Source organism: Arachis stenosperma, chromosome 10 (genome assembly GCF_014773155.1).
Source record: "Arachis stenosperma cultivar V10309 chromosome 10, arast.V10309.gnm1.PFL2, whole genome shotgun sequence".
Taxonomy (NCBI): domain Eukaryota; kingdom Viridiplantae; phylum Streptophyta; class Magnoliopsida; order Fabales; family Fabaceae; genus Arachis; species Arachis stenosperma.
The window spans coordinates 130,937,516-130,959,567 of NC_080386.1; the positions used below are offsets into that span (position 1 = coordinate 130,937,516).

The following is a 22,052-nucleotide window of genomic DNA, read 5'->3' on the forward strand; positions in this document are numbered from 1 at the left end:
AGACGGAACTCATAATTCGGAATTACATTGCATCATTTAAAAAACTGCACTTTCTTTCGGCTAATAGAGTTTTTGACAATGTAATTGCTTAAATACTCGAGCTTTCTCTGTGAAAATACTCTCCATCCGATCCTATCCTAAATTTATGTGACTAATAGCTAATGCAATATTCTAATTTATAGGTTATTAGTTTTAATCAATATTCCAAATTAAATAAAAATATCAAAAATAGTTTTCTATATGATATAATATTTTTGTAATTTTTGCAACATAAAACCATAGCTTAGTGATTTTGAAACATCATGCAAAAAAAAAAAAAATCAATTTCCACTACTTGTATTGTACATGTTATATTTTGAAATGTCTATCTATCTATTATAATATATAAAAAGAGATGCAAATAGTGTTTACAATGAGTAAATAATACGTTTAAACAGTTGGTTGATGCATTGGTAATATATTCCTATTTCTAATTGCTTCTCTTTGATGGTTTGAGGTGGAAACTTTCAGGTTTTATTGATCCTCAAAGATTTTAGTATTACTATTCAACTGTTCACTTATCATAAAGTGGGATAAACATAGTTGTTGTTGCATTATCGACTAATTTTTGTTATTTTTCTAACAAAACATGCAATTCGTAATCAATAATGCACAAAAAAATAAAGAGAAAAAAAAATATTAGACCATAGGTTTAAGGGTGCAAAACAACTAATCTCATTCCTCCAATATATAAACTCCAAGCAAGGTAATTCAACAATATTTATAGCATGTGATACATGTAAAGAAAAATTTTAAAATCCCAAAAAACAAAATACATGCATTCAAAAGAGATTAGAGTGGGTATTGATGAATTAAACCCCAATAATAAGGAGCTGCTGTCAACTAATGGAGAAGGTTAGTGAATGCAAGTGGACAGATTGATGGCATTCTTCAAGATTGTCTTCATCATCATCTTAATTCATTCCCTTTTCATTGTTTAACCATTTTCTGAATTGCATATACTTTTCATTTCATTGGTGTTGTACTGTTTCATTTGTGAATTTTTGCCACTCTTATTTCACAAGTATAACCTTCCAGACCATGAACATGAGAGTCTCAATCTTGAAATTGGTAGGTTCAGTAAAACAAACAAGGTATTATTTCACAATGCAATGGTTATGTGACACAGTGACAGAATATGTTGACCTGATTTCTCTTGATAAGGTTTTGAATTACTCCAATTAGTTCATAGCCACCAATCAATATCCCATTAACTAAAGCAAAACTATATTTAACTGCTAAACTTTAGTTCATGCGCATGAAATTTATTATCAGATGGTTTGGAAGAATTTTAGAGTGCAACATACACATGAACCGAAATTCAAAAGGTAAATATGATAATGATCAATAAGGACTATAATCAATATAATAAATCAATATTATGATGGCAATGAAGATGGACTTCCGGTATTCTTCTGGTGCTTCCTTGCAAACTGAAACTGCCGGACCCGCACGTACGAATTGGCTTTTGACTCGTGGCTCTCTATGTCATTGAGTTGCTTACCTTGTGATTGGACCAAAACAGTCATGTCCAATAACACTTGATGAAGCTCATTGAGGCTGCTCTCTATATCAATCAGTGTGTCATGCCACTCTTGAATCTCTTGGATTGTGTCCATGATTGTCCCTGATTGCTTAGTTGCTTTCTGCAAGAAAGTTTCAACCACCACATACAAATTTTCATATTGAGGTAATCAAAGTTATTCCACCATTATAAAGTAGATATTCCTTCTCAGGTAATATACAAATTTTCATGAAATGATTTTTTTTTTCCCAAAAAAAAAAAATCGTTAGTTCAGCCATCCGTACCACTTTAGTCATGAGGTTTCCTAACCACTTTTGTCCTCAAGAATCTTCCTCTGTTGCAGTTATTATCATTGTCTTGTTTCTCAGAATTCCTGTGAGTATTACAATGATTGAATATTATTGATGCACCATAAGCAAAATCGTAACTGCAGAAGTTATCTCTTGTTGGAAAAGCTGTATGAATGATACAAGACATTAATAATAATGAAGAATAACAATAATGTAAAACAGAATGAAGAATGAAAAACTAGAGACTCAGCAACATAGAGTAATGTTGTGTGAGATAGAAACAATTACCTGTTGAAGTTGTTGGATTACCAAATCCATCTTCCACCAACTTGAATGGCGGGGATGTGGGAAATTTTGGGCCAAACCTGCGGGTCCTTCATCTCACACCGTTTACCCAAAGGGCTTTCAGATATGCTGAGTCGTAACAGAGAGGCAGGCAGCTTTTCTCCGTCAATGTTCTCCAAATTGTAACAATAATTAATAGATAATTGTTGGAGGGAGATGAGGTGGGCAAGTCCCTTGCATTCCAACATCTCCACACTTTTAATGCCATCCAGTCTGAGAGACTCAAGGGTGGCAGGCAACCAACCTTCCTTAGGGAGACACTTCACACTCTCATTTTCACCTTTAATATAAAGATGAGTAAGCCCATCAAACTGCGATGCTACACAGCTGAGTTGTTTCTCGCAGTAGCTGATGCTAAGAGATCTCAAGCTACGCTGTGGATCCCCTATAGCAGACAAATCAATCTCTGGGCAACCACGTAATGTGAGATATTCTAGCTGAGGTGATGCCATCCATAGCGTCTGCAGGGATTTCAAACTCCCACAATTCTCTACCACTAAAGAACGGAGACATGAAAGAGAGCGTGACACCACGAGAGACTCCATCTTTTCACACTCCCTGATTTGAACACGCTCGAGATTTGGAAAGGAATCCAGCGAGAAGGATGTAACCGAATCACAGCTGTTATATATCGTTAGATCATGCAATGAGTGGTGTTGGCCTTCCATTTCGAATTCTAATTTTTTGCAATTCGATATCGTCAGCTGTTGTAGTGATGCGGGAATACTACTAACTGCAAACAATACGTGGGATGAACAATTTGAGATGATTAAAGATCTGAGGCAAGTGAGTTGGGTGTGCGCAATGGCCTCCATCACCGACTCCGCTTGATGCTTTCCAGTAATTGATAGCTTATCCAGCAAAGGAGGTAGCTCCCCAATTCTCACTTCTTTGTTTCCTTCTATGCGTAAACAGGTAATCCCAGAAGCTCTTGGAACACAACTGCTGAGCTGCTCGCAATTGTGAATAGTAAGATCTTCCAAAGATGGTAGTTGATTTGGCAAATCTCCTCTCAACATGGGACAATCCCATATGATAAGCTTCCTAAGTCGAGGAAATGCATTGAACTCCAATGAACGCCATTCCTCCCAGCATGGCATTGACTGAAATGTAAGAGTTTCAAGCATTGGAAATGGAGTCTCCACACAAGATTCATCATTTCGGTAAAACTCATCCCCCACAATAGGAAGCCTTTCAAACTTTGCAATATCCAGGTGCTTCAAAGAGGGCAACTGTCCAAGTGAAGGAAGCATACAACAATTCTTGAAATAACCCGAAAGAAGATCGCCCAGTGTTATTTGGGTGATGTTGCGGTAAGAACAATGTCCCAACCAATCTGGAAATGTTGTACCCCTGTAACCACAAATATCTAGTTTTTTCAAATTACTATGAGGTCGTAACTCTTCAAGTATATCTCTTTCAATCTGGGAATCAACTATATTCTCGTATTCATCTGGCGACCACATCAAGATCAAAGATTCAATGCCATCCTTTTCAAACATTCTTGCCTCCAATGCTTCGCTGCTATTGACCACATTCTCCAATTTCTCAATCCAAATTGTTTGGTGTAGATTTGCAAGTATTCCCAATTCATTAATCTTGTTCCCTTCACGCTTCCCAACAACATAGCTGCTTAAAACCTGCAAACTTGTCAATTTGCTCATGCCTTCCGGCATCTCATGCAAACGAGTCTCCCTAATATCAAGGTAACGCAAATTTGTAAGATCTTTCATGCCAACAGGAAGGGCGTTTAGTTTCCAACATCCAAACAGCTTCAATGTCTGTAAATTGTACAAGTTGCAAAGTGTATCGGGCAATGTCATGATGTCGCTGTTAGACAAATCCAAGTAACGCAAATGAATCAACTCGCCTATTGAATCAGGCAATGACTCAAGAGGAAAGCATTTGAACGACAAAGCCCTCAGGTACTTCAACTTTGACAACAAGATACATGGTGCATTTTCCATGTTAAATGGAATCTCTCGCTCCAAATTGATTTCAAGAAATGTCCTTGTGTGTTTTACTCGGTCACAAACTCCCAAAAGTTTTGAGATTGGATAATTGCCTTTGGCATTATGTGACAAATGGCGAGTTTTAATATCAACCTCAACTGCATTCTCAAGCTCTTCAGCTCTGAAATAGAATTCTCCAGCAAATATCATTGCCAAATCATGCACCAGATCATGCATCACAAACTTGTTTTCACGAATCTTAGAAGGTTGAAAAAATGATCTCGCAATCAATTCATCAAAATATTCATCACCAACTTCTTCTGGAGTCTTTTTTCCTACTGGTTGCAAAAAATTCTCTGCCATCCATAGCAATATCAATTCGTCTTTGCTAAACTCATAGTCTTTGGGATACAAAGAACAAAAAACAAAGCACTCCCTTAAATATGAAGGAAGATAGTAATAACTGATTCTTAATGCGGGAACAACCTTTATCTTATCATCAGAGAGTTCCCAGATCTCACTCTTCAATAAATGATTCCAATACTTGATATCAGAATTTCCACGCAATAAGCCTCCAAGGGCTTGAGCTGCCAAGGGCAATCCATCACACTTCTTTACAAGATCTTTGCCAACTTTTTTCAAGGTTGGATTCTCCATAGAACAAGTTGAGAGACGTGCGTATTTTGAAAACACTAACCAACAATCTTCCTCAGACAATAAGCTTAGTTCATATGGTGAAACAGTTTGCACCACAGAAGCCACTCTTTTACTTCTAGTAGTTATGAGAATTTTACTTCCCTTAACCCCTTTTCGAAAAGGTTTGAGAAGTTTATCCCAATCTTCGTAACTTTCACTCCATACATCGTCCAAGACAACAAAGAACTTTTTCCTTGACAACTTTTCTTTCAAATCATGCTGAAGCAAATTCAAATCTGTCAAGCTGCAAAAACTTTTAGTTATTGCCTCGATTATAGTCTTGGTGACCTTGAAAACATCAAACTCTTCTGACACACAAATCCAAGCTTGAAAATCAAAATGCTCCTTCACTTTGTCATCCTGGTAAACCAATTGGGCCAAAGTAGTCTTTCCTATCCCACCCATGCCGACAATGGGAATCACAGATACATCACTCTGACCACCAGTATCATCATCACTATCATCATCCAACAACAGTTTTAGTATGGCCTCCTTGTCTTCTTCCCTGCCACATACATCAGATGTTTCAACTAGAGATGTAGTGATCCTCCATGACATGTTCTCCTTAGGAATCTCTCTCAGACCAAGAGTGTCTTTTTGAATCACAAGAGACTCTATCCTATCAATCACTTCCTCCATCCTGTTTGCTACATCCCGATCTTGCAAATTGAGAATACCAGAGAAACGAGAGAGGAAGGTACCTGGATCCTTCTGAGTGGCAGCTTTGGTGAAGACTTCATCGAGCAAGTCATCAGCAACATACATGGCATCTTTGAGACTATCAAGCCAGTCCTTGACAGGTCTTTCCTTGATCTGCTTCTGCTCAGCATCGATGAGAAAGGCTCGAACAGCATAAAGATTAGTCTTCAACCTTTCAATCAGGTTCTGAGTAAGCTTCTTCCCTTTGATCCAGTTAACAACTTCAGGGGAGGACATCCTGTCAAAAACAACACTAAGAACGGAAGACAGAACAGCTTCAGCAGCCATGTTTCTGAAGAGAAGTGATGAGATCTGCAGGAACAGATGGTAAGGAAGTGGTTGACTGCTGGTTGACTGGTTGTAGTAGTTTGTGGTAGTGCCTTAACTGTGATCTGTGTTGAGTAGTTAAAGAAATGTGTTAGGTTATACTTTTCTATTTTTGTAATAAAAAATGACTTCATGCTCTTATTGGTCTTCGAGAGATTCTTCACATGACATCCTGTATAGTTTTGATGTATTCACATGTCATATTATTTTTTTGTAAAAAAGATTAATTTGTTTTAAAATAATATTCTTTAATAAAATTTATTTATCTAATATGTATATTAAATATTTTATTATAAGTATTAGAAAAAACAAAATATCTCGTGAAAATAATTTTAAAAGACTTCTAAAATAATAAACATTTATTAGTATTTCAAGTGTCTTTTTATTTGTAATTTTGTAGAAGAACAATTTGAGTATATATTAAAAATATTAATTGTATAATTTTTTCATGATATATTTTAGGGTAAAAAACCATATTAAGCCAAATGAGTGAAAAAATAACGTAAATACGCCAAAGCAAAAATCGTTTCAGCAATAAGCCAGACCGCATTTTTATATAATTCGAACCAGCTTGGTTCGAACTCAAAATGGGAGTAATTCGAACCAGGGTGGTTCGAATTAGGTTATTTTATTTGTTAATAAATCGAACCAACCTGGTTCGAATTATGAATGAATGTAATTCGAACCAAGGTGGTTCGAATTATAGAGAGAAAGGGTTTTCCGTGTAAATCGAACCGGGCTGGTTCGAATTACACAAATCATAGGTCGAACCAGACCGGTTTGAATTAGGGTGAGACTGACTGAGCTGTTTATCTATGGACGAGGCAGATCCGAATCGGCCAAAGAGGTGCGGCGTATGGCGCCAACCCGGCCTATGTCACTATTCATAGTTCGAACCAGACCGGTTTGATTGTTTATGAATAATGCAACACTTTCCGTGGATGCACAAATTAATAAGAAAAAAATAATGACTAAACTGTGTCAAGATTCGTTGATCGTACGAAGTGAATGTCCCACAAGAGAAATAAAAAAAAAAACATAGGTGAACAGACTACAACATAATAAAGTAAATGAACAAAATTGGTGGAGTGAAAAAATGGGTGACAAGACATAACACTGTCACCGAGTTTCAAATATGATGACGGAAAAGACTCTAACATGCCTCTTTGTTTGAAATGCTCTTCTTTGGGGTTAACTTAGCGGAGAAGTATTATTTAAAGACAATAATTAAAATAAAATATTATTCAGTAATAAAAATTAAATATTGGAAACTGTCCAAACTATGGAAAAAAAAGTACAAACCACTATCATACATGATTGAACTTTAAAGAAAAAAAATACATGAAACATGAATCATCTAAACAGATGCGACCCAGTGCCACAGCGACGGGGTACCCGTGCCCTCTGACCTCGGCGGATCAACGGCTCCACATCCTCGATGTCATCCTCGTCATCCGGTGGGGCAGGCTGTGCTGGTGGCGCAACATGCAGGGGTGTCGCCGAAATCCCTGCGACAGACTGTGATGCAGCGGTGAAGGCGGATGGAGGAGTACCTCCGAGACAGAACTGGTGACCAGCGGATGAGGATAGAGGCTCATTCAGATCAACATCTAACGGGGCCTGTGTGCCTGAGGTCTGACCACCACTGCGCGGAGTGGCCTCCCCCTGCATGATGGCGCTGATCTCGTCAAGGAAGCGTGGACTCCCAAAGTCCCCAACAAGCGTGTCTGACCCAATGAAGTCTGACCACTGTGATCCGGAGATGCGCCAAGGTGTCCCCCCCTGCTCAGGCTGGTCATCGGCTGGCACACCAACGAAGTAATCTCCAAGAGGGCCTGATCCAAGTACAGCATCACCTGTGTCAGCCCCGGCACCCATCCCTGTACCATACAACTCACCTGCATGACCATGATCGTGTGTGGTAGTACCAGCAGATGCAGCAGCCCCTGAACCACCCCCACCAACGGGCCGATGCTGATCGTCGGTGTCGTCCCGATGGTCAGGACGACCCCTCGCCCTACCTCGCCCGCCTCGTCCTCCGCCTCTAGCGGGACCGGCGTCGTAATCATCGTGCACACCAAGGTCAGGCCACCTCCACTCACGCTGGCTCCTCCGTGTCCCCACACCCATCCTCCTCTCAACCCTACGCCTGTCCGGCACGTCCTCATGACGATCCATGTCAGGAACTCGCCCCGGACCCCGCTGTGAGGCCTCTAATGGAATAGAAACTGCTCTAGGATCCCCCAACTGCGACTCCGGAGACAAGAACCTCTTACCATACTGACGCCACCAGTCAAGGAACGCATGCGAAGGACCGGGGTCGCCTACAACGTCGAACCTCAGCACACAGTCCTGACGAGAGTCCCAAAGGAGATGCCACCTCTGCAAAGTAGACGGGAACCATCGATCGCCGCCTCTACCGTCCTTGGACATCAAAAAGTCAATGTTCAGGGCGGGATGCGGAATGGGCTGAACCCCACCAAACTGCGGAAGAACACGATCTATCTGATGCCACTCTATCACAGCAAAGTAGATCAGCGCCGTCACAGAGCGCCACAACGCCATATGCCGAGGCTCCAAAACCTCTGGATGCACAACCTGAAGTACGTCCGGAGTAGTATACGGCATCCATAGGAACTGCAAAAGGAACTCACCCTTGTCAGGGCAACTTTATCACACAACTAGAAATGCTAGATTCTAAAAGGAGACTTGTTAAGTAGCATACTCACCTCCCCATCCTGTAACCGGTCTATCCTGAGCCTCCACATCTCCACTCTAGGACCCTTCTCGCTCCCGGAAGGGTTGTAACCTGACCATCTGCACCATACACATTTGTTACATGAACAGAAATATTAATGACTACGCAGTTATGTATGTCAAATTGAAATAGAGAAGGCATAGTATAGTACCTGGATGCCAATGGCCAGCTCGACTCCTCATATCCTGCTGGCCTAAATCGAGGAAAGCGCCAAAAGATCCAAGACTGGAGCAGCTGAAGCGGGCCCGCTAACTTGACCACATGTCTGTTTGTCACTCGGCACATGCACCGGTACAACCAAGCCAGTGCGGCAGAACCCCAGCTGTAGGTACCCATCTCCTCCAGCCTAGCTACGTACGGGAGCCATCTGATGTGAATCCGGTTCCCGGACTTGTCCACAAACAGCTGCGTGCCCAACAACATCATGATGTACGCACGGGCATAACGGCGCACAGTCTCATCATCAGCATCCTCAGGGCACTCCCCGAAGGTCTCCTGAAACCAGCTGCAGTTCACTGCGTACTTCTGAACCTGGCTGGGAGGAGGTATAACTCCGAGCAACTCCTGGAACCAGGCCCAGGCTGGACGGCCACCCTCGATGTATATATGGAACTCGGACAAGCACCCGCTCACGTAACGGCCGTCCACTGGCAAACCCAGCTGGTATGCCACGTCCTGGAGTGTGATGGTGCACTCTCCGAACGGCATGTGGAACGTGTGCGTCTCTGGACGCCATCGCTCTACGAAAGCACTGACAAGGGCCTCGTCTAGCCGGAACCATCGGTCGTTCAGCCTTGCAAGATGGTATAGACCTGCCATCTGCAAGTACGGAACGTATCTGTCATCAAGTCGCATGCCCTGCTGCCGCCGCATGCTCCTAATGCATCGCTGTGGCTGCTCACAAAATGAAACGCTCAGTTAGAACCGGCTTGAAATCCAACCACAACCATAAGCAGCATGATAAATCATCAACATACCATTCTGCTAAATAAGACCGCATAACATTACATGAAAGATAACCAACTAGAAAACAAATCCATAGACCGCACAACTAAACCGCATAAATAAACCAGCCTAACGAGAAACAGCTTAACTAAACCGGTTTACGTAAAAGAGCTAGGGTAAAAACAACTAGCATAAAAAAAGTCAAACAAATCACCAACATAAAACCACTAACGAAAATCACCTACCCTAAACCACTAACATAAACCGTTTGCATAAACCACTCGCAAAAACCGCTAACACAAACCACCAACATAAACCACCAACAGAAACCACTAACTTAAACCACTAGCATAAACCACTAACAAAAATTACTAACATAACCCACTAACATAAACCACTAACATAAACCACTACAATAAACCACTAACATAAACCACCAATAGAAACCACTAACTTAAACCACTAGCATAAACCACTAACTTAAACTACTAACATATACCACCTACATAAACCACTAACATAAACCACTAACATAAACCACCATCTAACCCACATGCAAAACCACTAAGGCACAAATACCGCTAGAATAAAAAATATTTCCGTACTAACCTCCTCGTCGATGACCCCGGCTATATGAGCGACTCCGTCCAACCGATATAACCGTGCCGGATCGTCCCCCATGAGCAGAGTATTCCGTTCAGCTATTATTCGGAGAGAATCTCGGTCGTTTTCTCTGAGATTTTGTGGGGTAGGGGGGACGAATAAGAGTTCGAATGAGGGTGATTCGAACTCCTTATATAGCCGAATCAAGGGTAATTCGAACCACCTTGGTTCGATTTATGAAGGAGAGTAATTCGAACCAGCTTGGTTCGAATTACATGCTTTGCAATGGCCGTAGTTCGAACTAGCCTAGTTCGAATTATGTTGGATTGAAGTTCGAACCACTTTGGTTCGAATTACGTTGAAATATCAACCTCTAATTCGAACCACCCTGGTTCGAATTACTCCCATTTTGAGTTCGAACCAAGCTGGTTCGAATTATATAAAAATGCGGTCTGGCTTATTGCTGAAACGATTTTTGCTTTGGCGTATTTACGTTATTTTTTCACTCATTTGGCTTAATATGGTTTTTTACCCTATATTTTAACAATTTTTAGTCACCTTTTTGTTTTTGATATTAAAATGGTAGTAGTATTTTTTTGAAATGTGAACTTTTGGAGTGTTATTTTTAAATGTAAAACTATTTAATTAGAGAAGTAAAAATCTAACCGTTCGATTTGTTAAAAATATAAAAATCGGACCGTCCGATTTGTGTTTAAAAAAATTAAAAACTTTGAGATACAAAAATTGGATGGTCCGATTTGTGTACCCAAATTTTTTTAAATTTTTAAACACAAATCAAACAATCCAATTTGTGTATCTTCTGCCGTTTTAAAAAACACAAAAAATTACTATATTAAAATATATCACTCATACTATTTTTATATTTAAATTTTTTAGCCATTTTTAGTACGTAGTCACGGATAATGACATAAATGCGAGACCTAATATATATTATAAAATATAACATTTTTTCAAATAAATTATAATAATATTTTAATATTTAAAATAATTTTTTATTTATTTTAATATTTTTTTAATTATATAAAATATTTAAAATATTTTTTAATTTTATTTATAAAATTAATGATAAAAAATTATTCTTAACTAGTTCAATTATAAAAAAAATTGGAAGGGTGCATTTTCAAGAGAGAGCAGAGAACCTCTGCCTCTAGAGTCTGAAGCTGCTGCCATCGTTGTTATTGCGCTTTCACAGTTGTGTTCCTCACTGTGCCCCCTCACTTCCCTGACCTCCCCTCATCCTTGTCACCACTCTGCAACCCATTTTCTCCCTTCCTTCGAATTCATTTTGTTAACTAAGATTTGCACACCAAATGTTTGATGGTTTGCTTGCTATTTTTTTAGTTAGTGTCTGTGTAAACTAAGTGAGTGGGTAGTGTGTCCTATCTGCAAGATTGATTTTTTTGTTATTTCTACTTCCAAAACAATTGGGGAAATGTTCTTGCATTCTCACTTACTGGGATATTCAAACATTCTTCCTTACACCCAATATTTCGTTAAAATTATCATATAAAATAACAATAATACTTTCTTTTTCGATTTCAATACTGTGGAAGATTTGAAAGCAGTTCATGAAACTTCTCGCAAGCTTTTAAGGTCATAAAATTCCAAAATTTCGCGCTTCGGTCTGAAACAGGTCAGTTACTCCTTCAAATTTTGTCTTGAAAGTTGAATTCTTGCATTTCAGTGTAAATACAATCTGGTGTATCTGCTGTTCATGGAGTTGAAAAAAATCTTGTACAACTATAATGATAGTTAATAATAAGCTTTGCCCTCTCTGGTTCTTCTTTTTGAAGTGTTCCAAGTTCCAACTAAAATGTGATATGTATGAGCAATGGCATTAATTATATAAGTTTTAATGTAATGCTTTGTTGTTTTCAGATTCAACTGCACTTCCAAAAGAATTGGTTGTGCAGTCCTTGTTTTGATACACCATCTTTAAGTTTCTATCGGTTCTTGAGTTCCATTATGGCCAGTAATTCTTTTGTAATCCCCAATGGAAGCGGCAACGGCAATGGCATTGGAAAACTCAACCCACCGCCAAATCTGCAGAGGAACTACCAAGTGGTAGTGGCTGCTACACCAGATATGGGGATAGGTAAAGATGGGAAATTACCATGGAAGTTACCTACTGATCTCAAATTTTTTAAAGAGGTTACTGTAACAACATCTGATCCAGGGAAGAAGAATGCTGTTGTAATGGGTAGAAAAACATGGGATAGTATCCCTCTTAAATACAGGCCTCTTCCCGGCCGTCTTAATATTGTTCTTACTCGCTCAGATAGCTTTGATATTGCAATAGCAGAGAATGTTGTTATATGTAGAAGTATGGCTTCTGCTTTGGAATTGTTAGCTGAACCTCCCTATAGTTTGTCAATTGAGAAAATATTTGTTATAGGAGGTGGACAAATATTTAGGTATATCCTTTTGACCTTTTCTTTCTCTGTGCATTATTCTTCCTATTTGTATTAGGCTCTTTCTCTATTACTGATGATAATTTTCATTTACAGGGAGACTTTAAATGCACCTGGATGTGAAGCTATCCACATCACTGAAATTCAGACTAGCATTGAGTGTGACACATTTATGCCTCCAGTTGATTCCTCTGTATTTCAGTTGTGGTACTCATCTTTTCCTAAGATGGAAAACAGCATTCGCTATTCTTTCACAACTTATGTGCGTGTAAGGCGTTCGGTGGAGCATGCAACTCAGAATACTGATCCAGTTCTTGATAACAATTCAGATACTCTAAAATTTGAGTTCAAGGATTTTTCTTTTCTTCCTAAAATGATTCTTGAAAGACATGAAGAATACAAGTATCTTAGGCTGGTTGAAGAAATCATTTCTGAGGGTACAGCCAAAGATGATAGGACAAGGACTGGTACCTTGTCAAAATTTGGTTGCCAGGTAACATGTTGATGCCTATATTTGAGGGTTGCTGTAATTTGTACTCTGACATCTGTATCCATTTTTTTACAGATGAGGTTCAATTTGCGCAGAAACTTCCCTCTTCTTACTACAAAGGTACCTAGACATTATACTTATTATACTTAATGTACTGCACAAAATAACTTGCCATTCTTGTGATGATTTTCCTTTTCGTATTGTTCTTTTTTATTTATTTTATGTTCTTATTAGGTAGGTTTTATTGGGGAAGAGGAGTATTTATTTGTTCATTTTGTTTAGATAGATAAGTTGACACAACTTCTTCATTGATTCCTAGAAAGTATTTTGGCGTGGGGTTTTTGAAGAGCTTCTTTGGTTTATTAGTGGGTCTACAAATGCCAAGGTAATGATATATTCATCCAATCGTTTTCTTCACACAAATGAATCATATCCTTTCCTAGTTATGTGACAAACAAGTTGATATTAACCAAATATTCCAATCAACACTATCTGAGCTTGGGTTTTAATAGGGGGAAGCCCTACTCAGAACTCAGAAGTGAATAAATGTATATCTTGAATGGTGCTCAACATTATTAAAAAAATGGTTCTCAACTTAACTTTCAACCACAATGCTTCATTTTCATGAGATATTCATCTTTTCAGTTGTTACTCTCCAAGATCCTTCTGTTACTATAGTAGATATGATCATTATTAACTTATATTCTGAAAGTTATGTTACATTGGCAGTTGCTGCAGGAAAAAGGGATCCATATATGGGATGGCAATGCATCGAGAGAATACCTAGATAGGCAAGCATGACAGTCAGTTGTCTTAACTACAATTGTACATTTTTCTTCTTGCAGTTACTAAGTGGCTTCTATTTAAAATTATAGACTTGGCTTCACAGACAGGGAGGAGGGTGACTTGGGACCTGTTTATGGGTTTCAGTGGAGGCACTTTGGTGCCAGGTAGGTTGATCATACCTTTTCCTGAGCAGGTCCATAGACTATTGTGTTTTGGATTGCTTAGCTCTCTATCCCTCATCTTACACTCTTTAGGTATACTAATATGCATGCTGACTACTCCGGCCAAGGATTTGATCAGCTGTTAGATGTTATTAACAAGATAAGGCACAATCCCAATGATCGTCGGATCATTCTCTCCGCATGGAATCCAGCTGATCTTCAATTGGCGGCCCTTCCACCGTGCCACATGTTTGCACAGGTCTTTCCTTTTTTTAGTTTTTCTTTAAACAAAGCTCTCTCTTCTCTCTCCTTTTCTTTTCTTTCTGCTGCTTCTTATTCTTTTTTTCCCCTCCAGTTCTATGTAGCAAATGGGGAGTTATCATGTCAAATGTATCAACGATCTGCTGACATGGGCCTAGGCGTGCCATTTAATATTGCATCTTATGCCCTCCTGACCTGCATAATTGCTCATGTTTGTGGTATGTAAACTTTTGAAGCATCTCTTGTGGACTTCATATATTCAGATCTACATATCCTTGTAAATCTCAGTGTCTCGTCATTGTTGGGTCCTACTCCTATTTACCAATATATTTAGTTGTGAATGGCTTTAAGCTAATATGTGGGGGTCCTCTATGAATTATTATTTTCCCCCAGTTCTCTACGAATTATTCAGTCTTGTTAATGTGCTGAACTTTGAAAACCTGATTTTATTTTGTTTGTAAAACTATGTAATGTTTTATTTTCACTCCTCTTGTCAGAATTAGTTCCAGGTGATTTTATCCATGTCATTGGAGATGCACATGTTTACCAAAATCATGTGAAGCCTTTGCAGGAGCAGCTCCAGAACTTGCCAAGGCCTTTTCCGGTATGTAATTTTGAAGAAAATCCTTGCCACAATGTAATTTGATGCAAAATTTGACCATTTAGTCCTCTTCAATTTGTGTTCTGCTTTGTTGATTCAATGCAGACTTTGAAGATAAATCCAGAGAAAAAAGATATAGATTCTTTTGTGGCTTCTGATTTCAAGCTCAGTGACTATAATCCTCACCAGAAGATTGAGATGAAGATGGCCATCTAAAATGTAGGACATAATTCTTCTGTCCCTTCTTTAGGTATGCCATTACATGTTTGGGATTTGAAACTTGAAGATAACCATTCTCCTGAATCCTGAGTTGGCTAATTGTACTTTGCTATGTTTGGAGATCAACAGAGAAGGAAAAAGAAAATTAAATAATTTCCATTGAAGAGTGTTGTGGGAAAATTAGGAAGGGTTTTAGCTTGATACTGAAGTCTAAATCTCCTTACTTTGTTTGCTATATTATTTGCACCAAGTATGGGAGGTTTTAAGATGTATTTCGTTGCTAAAGTTGATGTCCTCTTATGATTGAAGAATATATGCATGATTAGAGAATTCTCTGAGTGTCTCCAACTTTTTAATATGCTAAATGAAGAATATTTTATTTTAAATTCTTTTATAAGTAAAGCAATAATTGGCATATCTATTTTATATTCATTTATTCTACAATGAACAGGGTTCAATTCTCTTCTTTCTTTATTTATTTCTTTTTTCACTTTTATCTTATTAATATTACGTAAAATTTGGGGGTTATAAGTGTAATAACTATAGGAGTCAAACTATAATTAGATAAAAAGTAATATTAAATAAAAAATTAATATTTAAAGTTATTTTTATTTTTTAAATTTTGGTTAAAAGTTGTTAATAGTCATTTAGTCAAATACGTAAAATTATTTAATAATTTTTAACAATTAACTATCTAACTATCAACATTTTCTTTATTTTGATTTTTCTATGATGTTTTCAAATTTGGTAGATCAAAGATTAATTTATCATAAAACTTTTATAAAAAAATTTGTTGCTTGCTAATAAATTACTATATATATAAGGTGAGACTTTAACTTGATACTTATTTAAGAATCATTTGACCTAACACAAATTGATTAACTAAGTATCAACTTAGATAAAGATAATTGCACTTAAGTATCTATCTTTTTTCTAATTGAGTATATACTCAAATAGGTTATCAACAAATTTTACGTCAAACATTTTCATTTTCAAAAAAATTTATTATATTAAGATTTTTAAATTTTATAAAAGTACGTTTTTTAAGTCTTAATTTTAGTCGATATTTTTATTTGGACAAATATAAGTCCTCCAAAGTGTGATGGAAGTCTTATTTTTATAAGATCTGACATTTTTAAGAGACTTATTTTGATATATACTTATGGTGAATTCTATGATTCTTATAATTTGGTGTCTAACTTTTATTTAACTTATTTTTTATAACAACTTTTGAATATTTAATAATTATTTATTTTTATACTTTTAAAATTAAATATTAATTTTTAACCTTTTTAATAAGTTAGGCAAACACTTTTAGTCACACTAGCAATCACCTATATTTATATTATTTTTTATTCTATTTAATTTTTTTAATTTATTTACTTTTTCTTATTCTAGTCTGGGCATTGGCCCTGCCACAGTGCCACTTTCACTGTGCATCGATCCCAATTGCAGGGAGAACGATGCTGAAGCGAACATTTCAAAGCTTCAGAAGAAGCTCCAAAGGATTTGCGTCGTCATCATCAAGAAGAAGCGACGCTCGTTTCAAATGGAAACATTTACATTCACCGAGCAATTTCATGGTGATGAGAAGCATGATGAGCAGCACCCAAACCGCCACAACAACTTCGTACTCTGTCCCAAGGGAGAAAGTGGATTGCTTGGTCATAGGTGCTGGCGTTGTGGGCATAGCGATCGCAAGAGCACTGGCACTCAAGGGCAGAGAGGTTTTCGTTGTTGAATCCGATTCAACTTTTGGCACAGCCACCAGTTCTCGAAACAGTGAAGTTATCCACGCTGGAATCTATTACCCTCGCAATTCCTTGAAGGCAAGTCACTCTTCCTTATTAGGTAAAATCATTAATCGATTTGGTTTCTCAAGTTTACACGTGAATTGAAATTAGCTACTAATGTGTTTCAATTGAAATTTGAAAAGATCAAGTTGAAGTGCACCCTTTGTTTGTCTTAAACTATTAAGTATTAACCCTAAGTGAAGGCTCACGGTGTGTGATGTTTGGTTAATGCTCTCATTGGCCATTGCGTAGAATATAATGTTGTATACTTGTTTGTGTTGGTCATTTTTGCAGGCGATTTTTTGTTTAAGGGGAAGAGATATGTTATATGATTACTGCACAAAATACGATATTCCTCATAAACAAATTGGTAAACTTATAGTGGCTACACGGTCTTCGGAGATTCCGAAGCTAAATGACATTCTAAACCATGGGATTCAAAATGGGGTTGATAGTTTGAGGATGATAGACGGGATTGAGGCCATGAAAATGGAACCTGAGTTGCAATGTGTGAAAGCAGTATTATCACCTGTCTCTGGGATTGTTGACTCCCATTCTTTAATGCTTGCTCTAGTGGTACACATTTGTAGCTTCTTAAATTTTGAATTCAATCTTTCGTAATTAATCAGTTTCTTTATTTTGAGTTTAAATTGTACATTCACAGGAATAAAAACACATGTTGGTCCAGGGGGAAGCCGAAAGTCACAGAACAACCTTCACATATAATTCAGCAGTCATTGGTGGCCATCTTGAAGGAAATCAGATTTGTGTTCATGTATCAGAAACCAATAGCCTTAAAGAATGGAATGGGACATCAACAGCTCTGAACCCGGATCTAGTGCTAGTTCCAAACCTCATAGTGAACTCTGCAGGCCTTAGTGCCCCCGCACTTGCGAAAAGATTTACTGGCTTACCAAGTGAAGTTATTCCTTCAGCCTACTATGCGCGTGGTTGCTACTTCACATTATCTAACACTAAAACCACTCCGTTCCAACATTTAATATATCCTATACCGGAGGATGGTGGCCTTGGTGTGCATGTTACACTGGACTTGAATGGTCAGGTCAAGTTTGGTCCGGATGTTGAATGGATTGACAGTATTGATGACATCTCAAGCTTTATGATTAAGTACTTCCTAATGCCCTTTCATTTGTTTGCTTTTGACTACTTCTAGTATATAGTTCAATGTCATACATTTCCCACTTCTTATCATCCTTGGCCATGTCTACTCTTTTGTATGAAATGGTTCCATTCCATGGTCTACAATTAGTTATTTATAAATGTTGATCTACACATATTTTATATGTTGTCCTACTGGGGCATGCTTTCAGTGACATCTCATGGTTCAGGGGTACTTCGTTCCTTATGTTGGTTGTATCTGTAGTGAATCATTGATACGGTTTTCTGTTCATTACCATGTACACCGTACACTTTCTTCTTTTTTTGGGTTTTCACACTCCACTACAGCAACTTTTAGTATGGGCTTTGTCTGTCAATTTTTGTCCCTATCAATGAAACTTATTAGTAAATAGGAAACTTCTTGTCATAAAACTGAGTTCATTTTTTGTCATTTCTTTCGTGGTATGTTTTTTATGCGTGCATAAAAATAAATAAATCGATTCAATGCTTACTTAAGCAAACATTTATGCTAGGTTTGATTATTCAGTACATTCAAATCGCGCTGAGCGGTTTTATCCAGAGATAAGAAAGTACTACCCAAATCTAAAGGATGGGTCTCTTGAGCCAGGATATTCAGGGATCCGACCAAAACTTTCAGGACCTGGCCAGCCGCCTGTTGATTTTGTAATACAGGTTATGTCTAAGACTCTTCTTTGCCCCTACCTTTCTGTTGACCAATCTGACTCAAAATTTGCAAACAGAGATATCGTATTCTGTGTGATTTTATAGTTGAATGTTACATTTCTCCCATTAGATACATGCAGTTTCCCTCGTGGTACTTATGGCTAATTTGTAAACCCAATATTAGCCCATTGACTTATGCCACTCTAAGGTTAATATCTTTTGGCTGAAGTTCATATGCCACAATTTGTTGGGAAGGACTTTCATTGGTAGAAGTGTCCAAAAACTATCATTTGCATAAACCATTTCATAAAAGATTTCTGTCCTCTTTAATTTGTGTATTGCTAGTATCCTTTTAACATTTTGCTAAATACCACTACCATCAAGAAATTTCTTGCTCATATTTTGTATTTATAGGATAATGTACATTGTTTTAAACTCACCATCTCTAGAAGGCAAGCTGATAAAATGACGTATGTCATTGACAGTAACGTTATTGTCATATTCAGCATTTGTATGTTTCCCAATGTATCTTTATAGAGTTTAGGATTTGAAAGTGTTAAATTGAAGCACATGTCTAATGTAATTGTAGGATGTGATTATGGATGATATCAGGAATGATAAGAATATGACATTGACAATAATAGAGTGTAATTCCCATTGATCAATATATAGTGCTGATGGGTGTATATGATTATTCTCAGCTATTGAACTTAAGCAATTCAGCTTCCATTTTTCCTTCTCTTCATGTTTCTACAAACTAAACACAATGATTGAGTTGCTTGTGCGTTAGTGCATGCATGCATTGTTACTCTTACTAATTAGCTATTCAGTGTTGTGATGTAATGTACACCAGTACACGAGGTTGTGAGGGCATTTTCCACATTTGAACAAAATTTTTAGCATTCTAACTTAATTGATTTCTCTCCTTTATGCAGGGGGAGAATATTCACGGAATACCTGGTCTTGTTAATCTTTTTGGAATCGAGTCACCCGGTTTAACGTCAAGTTTGGCAATTGCAGAATATATAGTTACTAGATTTTTGGGATGATGATGCTGTGTGGAACTTCAAGGTTCAAATTTCAAAATACTTGACACTACTTAAAACAAAGTATCAGCTAAGATGGTATATAAGGTGATTATTTTAAGAATAAAAAAAAATGATGCTATTTATAGCAGCGACTTGTGTACAATATTTGGACTGTACAGTATAGATACAATTGTAGTAGCTTTAAAATTTAGTCAGAATTTCCAAAAAAGTCAACATGAAAGTGACTGTTATCCACCTTAATTATTCACAAATTAATTTTTTCAGCCAAACCACATTTCATCAAGCTATGTCTGTACTCTAATGTTTTTATGCAAGTTGGTAACCAATTCAATATCACTCAACTCAGGGAACCGCGCGAGGCTCAATTAAATTTAAAATATGCAAACAAAAGTTCAACTAAATCCAAGTATCATAGCGAAGCAGTAAAGAGCCAAAGACAAAATAACAAAATAAATTTCAACGGAGCTCTGCCACATTGCCATCAATGTTAATCACCAACTTCCCATTTTCTCCAATCTTTACATCTCCAAAGAGTGAGTTAATTGGTGGCTAACGAGTTGCTGCATGTATAAGGCGGGATTTGAACCCTGACACCTCCTGACACTTGTTTAAGCGGACGAGTGAGCTAACTACTCGACCAACTCAAGTTGGTTAGAGTGAGTTAATTGTGTATATATATATATATATATATATATATATATATATATATATATATATATATAAAGCAGCCAGCTTAATTGACATTTTGCTCTAATAGTAAATTTTGATCATTTTTATTACGTATTTGAGTTCATTATAGTACGCAACATTTATTTATAGTAAGCTATAATATGTTTCATGAGAAAGCAAAGTAGATTTTATCACATAAATATTTATTATTTTAGAATTTAACCTAACACATAAGTAATTAGTAGATCAAACTAACAAAATCATCCAAACTAGTAGCTGTCATTTTTTTATTTCACAAACAAAAAAGTATGAATTAGAAAAATATAAATTTTATAAAGGTAAAAAGTTATTAATAGCTCACCAAACAAGTTAAAATTGTCAAGGACCCTTAGGCAAAAATGTTAACTTGATTTTCTTCTTCTCATTAATTGTGGAAAGAGGTTACCAACAACTCCAACTACTTTGTGCGGCAAAATGTTAAGAAATTTCTCTAGTAATAATGGAAGCCAGAAACAAAACCACTGGCAAAGATATTTAGAGGTGTCTTTCCTTTCATAATTTTATATCAATTCATTGATTTCATTCATTCTCCATGGCTTCTCTTGTACTTCTTCTCTCTTTTTTTGTACGAACCAAAAATGAAACTCAAGTTTCCACTTTTGAAGATCCATCATCAAGTTTGCATGCAACATGGGCAAAACAAAGATATTTTTGTAACACTGACAATGATTTGGAGGAAATAATGCAACAGAAGTTTCCACAGGAGCCAAGAGTTTGTATCTATTTGGTTTAGTCACTTAGATGTGTTTGAATTCTGTATATTTATGTCCATATTTTTGGATGATATTGTTTTGTTCTTAGTATTTTAATAATTAAATGAATTTCTGTCTCTGTATTTTAGAAGTAGAATTTAAACACAAACTTAATATCCTAGTTATGAACAATGATGTTAGTCATGCTTATTTAATTTTAGCTTTGAATATCACCTTTGTGCGTGGGAAGCATTCCAAATTTCCAACTATATAGTTTCGTTTGAAAATAATTTATTAGCTAATACTATGACAAACTTTTTTTTTATTGCGATGGCTGAAATTAAGATCTTAAAATAAATACAAACAAGCTTGATTTTATGTTTAATTTCATCATAAAAATTTACATTTATTTGATATAAAATACTTAAAACATATTGAATTATCTAGAGTATATACCAATACAACCACGAGCAAGATAATATTAAAATTTAAAAGGATATGTAAATATCAAATTAAGAAAATGATAATGACTTTTTTATATTTTTTTGTCACTTTACACATAATTGTTTGTAGTATACATTTGCATAATCTTATAAAAAAAAAATTGCTGCGTATACACTCTTTATAATAAACACAGTTTTAGCACTAATATTTTTTAATAATAAACATATATTTTTTTATTTTATTAATTAAAAAATAATTCAAGTATACAATTAATTAGTAACAACTATATTTTTATATAAATGTTAAAAGTGCTTAATATATGAATAATATTTTTTAAAAAATAACATTATTAAAATAGACATGATAATATCCATTTTTTTTCAAATTATTCAATTACTGGTTGACTCTCAAAA

At 36.7% G+C, this 22,052-nt stretch overlaps 3 protein-coding genes across 4 annotated transcripts; 2 read left to right on the forward strand and 1 right to left on the reverse strand.

Moving 5' to 3' along the window:
- Positions 1-794: 794 nt before the first annotated feature.
- LOC130956119 (putative disease resistance RPP13-like protein 1) lies at positions 795-5,937 on the reverse strand. Of its 2 annotated transcripts, none has more exons than XM_057883154.1 (3): positions 2,143-5,937; positions 1,849-1,937; positions 795-1,685 (listed from the first exon to the last, which is right to left on the reverse strand). In XM_057883154.1, exon 1 carries the CDS (start codon positions 5,832-5,834, stop codon positions 2,160-2,162), a length of 3,675 nt encoding a protein of 1,224 aa, XP_057739137.1. In that variant the 5' UTR covers positions 5,835-5,937; the 3' UTR covers positions 795-1,685; positions 1,849-1,937; positions 2,143-2,159. The 2 variants fall into 2 exon arrangements, with proteins under 2 accessions (XP_057739137.1, XP_057739136.1); XM_057883153.1 differs by having other exon boundaries at positions 1,849-2,019.
- Positions 5,938-11,445: 5,508 nt separating this feature from the next.
- Positions 11,446-15,515, forward strand: LOC130954416 (bifunctional dihydrofolate reductase-thymidylate synthase-like). Its single transcript, XM_057881154.1, has 11 exons — positions 11,446-11,833; positions 12,079-12,614; positions 12,708-13,104; positions 13,177-13,221; positions 13,421-13,486; positions 13,831-13,892; positions 13,977-14,051; positions 14,142-14,307; positions 14,404-14,527; positions 14,807-14,913; positions 15,016-15,515. The coding sequence occupies exons 2-11, from the start codon at positions 12,166-12,168 to the stop codon at positions 15,124-15,126; spliced, it is 1,602 nt and encodes a 533-aa protein (XP_057737137.1). The 5' UTR covers positions 11,446-11,833; positions 12,079-12,165; the 3' UTR covers positions 15,127-15,515.
- A 1,036-nt stretch (positions 15,516-16,551) lies between these two features.
- LOC130955995 (L-2-hydroxyglutarate dehydrogenase, mitochondrial-like) lies at positions 16,552-20,326 on the forward strand. The gene is made up of 5 exons (XM_057883014.1): positions 16,552-16,958; positions 17,217-17,498; positions 17,611-18,050; positions 18,575-18,734; positions 19,661-20,326. Exons 1-5 carry the CDS (start codon positions 16,593-16,595, stop codon positions 19,772-19,774), a joined length of 1,362 nt encoding a protein of 453 aa, XP_057738997.1. The 5' UTR covers positions 16,552-16,592; the 3' UTR covers positions 19,775-20,326.
- The last annotated feature ends 1,726 nt before the right edge of the window (positions 20,327-22,052 follow it).